General features: G+C 40.7%; 1 protein-coding gene across 2 annotated transcripts; it reads right to left on the bottom strand.

Moving 5' to 3' along the window:
• Window positions 1-418: 418 nt before the first annotated feature.
• idh3b (isocitrate dehydrogenase (NAD(+)) 3 non-catalytic subunit beta) lies at window positions 419-6,920 on the bottom strand. Of its 2 annotated transcripts, none has more exons than XM_076095995.1 (11): window positions 6,797-6,920; window positions 5,683-5,856; window positions 5,306-5,426; window positions 5,135-5,195; window positions 4,895-5,027; window positions 4,221-4,354; window positions 3,967-4,069; window positions 3,706-3,852; window positions 3,385-3,479; window positions 3,171-3,231; window positions 419-984 (listed from the first exon to the last, which is right to left on the bottom strand). In XM_076095995.1, exons 1-11 carry the CDS (start codon window positions 6,836-6,838, stop codon window positions 907-909), a joined length of 1,149 nt encoding a protein of 382 aa, XP_075952110.1. In that variant the 5' UTR covers window positions 6,839-6,920; the 3' UTR covers window positions 419-906. The 2 variants fall into 2 exon arrangements, with proteins under 2 accessions (XP_075952110.1, XP_075952109.1); XM_076095994.1 differs by lacking the exon at window positions 419-984 and adding an exon at window positions 991-2,509.
• Between the last annotated feature and the right edge of the window lie 209 nt (window positions 6,921-7,129).

Raw genomic sequence — 7,129 nt, 5'->3', positions numbered from 1 at the left:
CTATAAAATGCAAAGGCTTATTGCCTAAAAAGTCAATAAAAGGAGCTCAATGTGTTGACGGTTTTAATAGTAAAGTTTTATGACCATGTTAGAAATTCTGTTGGTCAGCGGTGAATGTTTATATCTTAGTCGTTTTATTACTGTAGCTGAATAACTTTGGGGTTTAGACTAGACAAAACAAGTACTTTAAATTGGGTTTGGGGAAATTGGACCATGTACCAGAATGGTACAAAGCAAGCAGCTTTAATGATCCTGCAGTCCACCTGACGTGCATGTTTGGACACACAGAGGCTTTCCCTTGAAATGGAGCTCCTCATGCTGCGAGGCGATTCCTGCTGAGTGAGCCACCAGAAGCCGTCATAACATTTTTATCCCACTACATCAGTCTACTAACATTCACGCAAGGAGTTTGCACACAAGATGTTATATCTCATTTATTATTCATATTTCATCATGAATAAAGAAGCAATGAAGCTAAACCGTGAAGTTAATAAATAATATGAAAGTATACATACACCATGTTTTGACTGCTTCTCCAGACATAAAACAATTAAGAGGCAATTACAGGATTTTGCCAGAGAACAGAATATAAATATCTGGTGTGCGTCAGTCTACCAGCATGGAAACATGTTTTCTACTTATAAGACTTTGCATGTTCAACTCACATTTATCTCTTAGATGTCAAAGTTAATGTGTTAAACTCAACTGCAAGCCAGAGGTTGTGGATATTATAGCTGCACATTTCATCTGCATTTCACTGTATTTATATTGAAAATAAGTGTGAAAACTGTTGCTGGAATATACTTTGTGTGTACAATCATTTAAGAGATCAGTTCAACAGGATGTAAATAAAAAAATAATAGCGTGTGTGCGTCTCAGCAGCTGACAGATTTGCAAATATAAAGCTCAGACTGCAAGGTTAGCAATGACAGCCTGGGTGAACTCGTCGCTTGAGGCGTAGCCCCCCAGGTCTCCAGTGCGCACCTGTTGCAAACATAAGGACAGTTTGTTACTATATGCACAGCTGCAGCAACACATGTCCACATACAGCATCATGGCCGGCATGTCAGAGAGCCTTTCAAAACTGCACTCGCAGATTACACGAATAGTGTGATCAGCGAGATGTGTACTTTTAGAAAACAGTTTCATTTCCGACGCTATGTTCTCTTCTTTATTTTCACTCATTTTTTACCTTACAATAGGCTATTTAAACTATACCAGACACATAATGTACATTTATAAAAGTAGAAACAGTGTTCGATGTTAAGCATACAAGCAAACACATTGCCCAACATGCGTTGAATCTTATCTTATTAATTAGTATTCAACCCTGTTATCATTCAGGACAACTGTGACTGTTAAGAGACAGAATGTTATTTATTCAATATCACACGTTTGACAAGCTTTAATATGCAAATATGAAATCTCCATCAGGGATTCACTATCTGTATCAGAAGGGAAACTAAATTTCAAAAAACTAAAAAAAGGACAGGACACTGTTTACACTGGAACATTTGATAAACGTGAATGCACCAAATAATATTAATATTGGTGCTTAGCAACTGGCTACTTGTGAAGGCTTATATTGCAGCAGAGTAGGACAGAAAGCATGACAGCTGGAGAGGTGACACAGAGCGGCGTTTTTAATTCGTACAGCATCGGAAGTTCTGTTGGAACGAGCAGCACCATCTCATAAAAGTCTTTTGCATATAAGCCCTTGGAAATGATGTTTAAATATACAAAGTTATGACCCATTTCATTTGTTGTCGCAAGACTAAAAACTAATCAGAAAATCCTCAGTTTATCAATTCATAACAACACCCAGTGAAGCTGCTGTGCACTTTCAATGAGTAGAGGACAGGCTTCATGGGCACTGAGAACATCACATAGGGAGGTTTTCTTTGGTTTTTAATCTGTAGAATTATTATAACATCTCTCTGAAGGATATTTCAGTCAATGGAGTAATACCTGAACAAAGAGTACATCTTGATGATTCTATATATTGATAAATACTAAGTTACATTAGTCGTTGCTTTACAATGTGTGATAGCAGAGAGGTAGTCTGTAAGGACATGAAAACAGGAGAGGAAAAAAAAGCTCTCCCAGAATGAGTCAAAAGATTATCGTAATAAGTAAAGGGATGCAAAGAGATGGACAGTAACTATGAGGGAAAATGTAAAGATGATATAGATGTAAATCCATGAGAGGAAGCCTCATGAGTGGCACATATTTTAGTAAAGTTCCACCTAAGACACAGTTGATAAAACATACATTATGATGCAACCGATGGTGCTCGTCAAAACTGTGTGGCTCAACTGTCAATGGCAATGAGAGGGGAGTTGAGTCTGAACACGCGTCCAGTTCATGTCAAGAACAATGTCCAGATTAAGGAAATGTCGGTGACGGGTGCGACAACATCTTATTAAACAGGTCGGCGATGCAGGTTTCCCACAACAGTACGCACAAATTCGCTAGTGGTGGAGTACCCACCAAGGTCTCGTGTCCGCACCTGGGACACACACACACACGCACAGGGTAATGGGGTACAAGGAGAGGAGGGATTTAAAGTAAAGGGAGGAGGGAGAGGAAGGGCACTTCAGACAACGTGCAGGCAAATTCTGCAATTTCTTTAAATTGATCATTTCTTACATCCACACAGTCTCAAATACAAAAGCTACACCAACTGAAAGAACAGCGTTTGACACGGCTTTTAAATGAGCAATGAAAGAAAAAAGAAAAAAAAGTCTGTCATGAAGTTGTTGCTGAGATTTTTAGAGATGAATCGACCCATGCATTTTATCTGAGGGACTACGGTTGACCCGACGTCATGCTAGTGTTTGTGTCAGTGTTATTGTCAACATTGATCAGGTGCAAAGGGAAGTTAGTTTAAAATAGTTGTCCTGGTAACATTTACCTTGCATGTTTATAAGGTTGAAAATGAGCGAGGAAGAGAAATGCAAGAGGAGAGCTAAAGTAAGATGCATACGCATGTATACAGTCTGGAAAATAAGTAACTGAAGGCTCTCTAACACACTAAAGTACAGTTTAAAGGTTGTTAAATGTAAATTATTGTTAATAGTGTTTGTCTTGTCATGGCAGGTGTCTCCACACAGCCTGAATGCACCTGCGGGCATACAGTAGGTAGAACTATCATTAGCACACACACTTACCTTGCCCTGTTTGATGACCCTCTTGACAGCATCAGACACCATTTGGGAGTGATATTCCAGGCTGCAATACAATACAGTGACAGTACACATGTCAACATTCAAACAAAACAGGCACTTAAGGCTGTTTTCTAAGGCTGGAGGCGTGCGGTGGGCCAGGACAGAGGGTTAGGAGGTACGGGGACTTCTTCCAACAAGAACCAAGAGGATGACTCACTTGAGGTGCCTGAGCATGTTAGCAGCACTGAGCAGCATGGCTGTGGGGTTGGCAATGTTCCGTCCTACAGCATGTGCAAAGGGGTGGCGTGCGCCCTGAAAGGGAAAAAAGAGATGAGGAATAAAGTATGACACTGCTGCAGTGCTGTACGTCCTCTCCATCACCAAGTTAGCATGAAATAGCTTATTGCTATTTTATGAAATGCACTGTTAATATTTATTTTGCCATACATTCGAAAAACAAACTCTAAACAGATGATTTGGAGAAAAACCAGAGAATGACTGGCTGTCAAAACAACTGAACAGTCAAGTGGAAACTCACAGTCTCAAACACAGCGTAATCTGCACTGTAGCTTTCCCCAGGAACAACTCCCGCTCCTCCAACCAGCCCGGCTGCCAGGTTATCAATAATGTTACCGTACAGGTTGGGCATCACCAGCACGTCGAACTGGTACGGGTTCTGGACCAGCTGCAGCACAGACGATAAGACGTTTGAACGAGAAAAGGAAAAGTGACACTTGTACCCAAGCAGCGGATCATGTATTGATAAAGTCAGGGGAATGAATTGGGAGGCTGTATATACCTGCATGCAACAGTTGTCAATGATTATGTTCTCATATTTGATTTTGGGGTACAGTTGTGCCACCTCCGCACAGCACTGCAGAAACAAGCCATCTGCTAATTTCCTGTAATAAGACAGGAGAGGAGGACAAGTGTTGCTGTAACTACAATGCAAATCTCCACCAAAATTAAAACCATTTTAAGAATTAATACAGGAATATGATTTTTTTTTTTAAATAATAAAAAAGCAAAGAGGGAGCGTTTCTATCTCCTTACATGATGTTGGCCTTGTGAACAGCGGTGACCTTGCTTCGTCCCTTCTTGGTGGCGTAGTCGAAGGCAAACTTGGCGATGCGCCGAGACTTAACTCTGGTGATGATCTTCAAACATTCGATCACACCCGGCACACTCTACAGAGCAGGAAGAAGGTGCATTCATATCAAGCTATGGCTATCGACAATGCAAGATAATTACCTACAGCAGCACACTAGTCAGCTGTTGACGGACCGGATTTCCCTTCAATTTTAATGAACGAAGCTCTCGACACCGCTCGGCTCATATTTTACACACACATACAACTGTAAACTGTCTTTTTAGAGCTTGAAGTAGGAGGCCAGTGAGGACACGGTGTAAATGGTCAGACTGCCAACAAATATTTATAATAAACTGCGTCTACAGGACAGCTAAAGAATCATTGTATGAGTAGCAATGAACTTAAGCTCCCTCCCAATAAGTTGTTCAAAAGAACACCTGAATTAAACACACACACACACACTTCAGCACCTCTGGCAGAGTGATTCATCTTTGTTTTGAGTTGCGGTTTAATGCTGGCCAAATCTCTGTGGGCTCATGGGAAATCTCCCTCTTTGAAGAAGAAAAACATTTCCTTTTCATGTGGGTTTTAAACCACTGTTCATCCTCTGACTGCAGCGAGGAGGAGTGTTGTTTACCTCGTGTTCAAGGGAGCTGTACTCCCCCTCGGTCTGTTCGCGGATGATGACCAGGTCCAGGTTGTTGTGGCGAGTGCTGTAGCCCGGGAGGCTGTTCACATGAACCACATTAGCAAATAGGTCCAGTTTACGCCTGGGGAATGGATAGGGAGGTTGTTATTTCTTTATTTTTTTTAAACAACAGAAAAAAACTCCACTAAAAACACACAAAAGAATGCCCAAGTTGTTTTCTGGTTTTACCTCAGTCTCATATCATATGAAGCAAGCTCCCCTTTGAATTCCATGGGTGTGTTAATCTTCCCTGGATAACAAAGTATGTCAGAAAGATACATATTAGTTCCATTGCCGTCTTTTAAATGACTCATTTTGTTGTTATTAAATGGGGGTGAACGATGAGAGTAGTAAAGCTACCTTTAATGGCCACTTTGTTGGTCTTCATAGAGGTTAACACTTGCTCCAGCCTCTCCTCACTGGCCATGTTCTGTACCTCACTCAGGTGAAACTCCTCAAATACTACCGGGACATCTCCTGCCTGGAGATAAGACAAAAATAAATCAGCTTTAAAAATCAGCCATTAGAATAAAAATAATTAAAACTTATGTCATCAGCAAAAATAGATGCTCAATATTTGAGCAAGAGTGGGACAAAAACTAAATCAAACAAAATGTAAAAATGTATTTAGTATTGAGGTTTGTTTATTTCCTTCTACACAAAGCTATAGTGCACCGTATGTTTTCTGAGAAGACAAAGAGCAGAGATGATTCCACTGCCGTCATTGTAATAATTACCTTGAACACGTCTTTGACGGCGGTCATCAGCTCAGGTCCCACTCCGTCCCCCGGCACCATCGTGACCTTAAAGATCGCATCGGCACGCGCTGGTGGGGCTTCAGGGCCACAGCGGCCAGCAGACACACTCAATGGTCGAGAGCCCAGCTGCTGCCACCAAGGGCCACTCAAGCTCTTAAGGATGGGGAAAAAAGACAGTTACAACAAAACAACAACATTCTTCCTTTTCTTTTCTTTAATCATCATGCGACCACTCAGATTTATCTTGTGAGAGATAAATTAAATACAAGGTATCAGGCCATTATGGGCAGCAAATGAATGAGCAATGTTATATGAGAAATATTGCTTTATGGGAGCACTGTTTTTATTTTTATATGATTTTTGCATCAATGTGAGGTATCACAATTGCTGAATTAGCCAGATTGAGGTGGCAGAGATGGCTTTTTGTCTCTGTTGACATGAATGATCATCAGTCAACCTGTGGGCAGCATGGGAGCTACAGGGATTAAATCAAATAAACAATTCACTTCAGCTGTCAGAATGACAACTCACCATCTGCAGTTTTAAAGTGACAACTACACGTCTCTTCTTAACTCTCACTGACATTTAAGGATTTGCCAAGTAAGAAAACTGGAGATGCCTGACAACTAAAACAAAAGTGATCAAATCACGAGCACAAATTATTAAAGATAAGTGATGAGGCAAACAGAATGCTCTAGTCTGACCGTTGGGATTAACGGGTTGTCAGGGTTAACGTTAACTGAGTTAGCTCGCGTTAGCTCCTTTAGCTCACGAGCTCACATAACACAGTTATAAATGCGGCAATTGACTTGTTTGACGAGTATCTACTTACGACTGAGATTTATTTACTCGTTGACCAGCTGACAAAACCAGATGGACCCACAACAGAGCTTTTTATCTGAACTTGGCTATTCAAACGGAGTGGCTCATGGTTAGCAACAATACGCAAATGTCACAAACCAGACCGACTCTTTCTTCAACAGTTTAAAATAACTTACTGCTTGGGTTCAACAAGTACAACTTCAACTACTGCTAGTACTTTCCTACCGACGTAGGCGTAAAATAAGGAAGTAAACATCATCTATGCACTCACCTTGACCAATGTTACCAGGCTTCCTCTCAGGGTGGCGGCCATCGTTACAGGCACGCAGCGTCTGAGCTTCTTCTTCTGTGGTTTTTCTTCTTCTTTTTAGTTTATTGGCGGACTACAAACGTTTAGGTGCATGCCGCCACCGACTGTACCGGAGTGTGTAACATCATAACTTTATGACATTTGTCATTTAAACACAATAATATTGTTATTTTTTATAAATAAAATGAAAACTAAATAATTAAAAAGTAATTTAAAAAAGCCATTTAACCTCTTCTGTGGTTCAGCAGTAGTGCGTTAACTACAGAACAATAGTGCCCCCAAGTGGACAGAAAA

Source organism: Anarhichas minor, unplaced genomic scaffold (assembly GCF_050575085.1).
Source record: "Anarhichas minor isolate MPS153535 unplaced genomic scaffold, ASM5057508v1 ptg000021l, whole genome shotgun sequence".
Taxonomy (NCBI): Eukaryota; Metazoa; Chordata; class Actinopteri; order Perciformes; family Anarhichadidae; genus Anarhichas; species Anarhichas minor.
The sequence above is the reverse complement of the archived record's forward strand: the minus strand, read 5'-3'. Positions and strand labels throughout refer to the sequence as shown.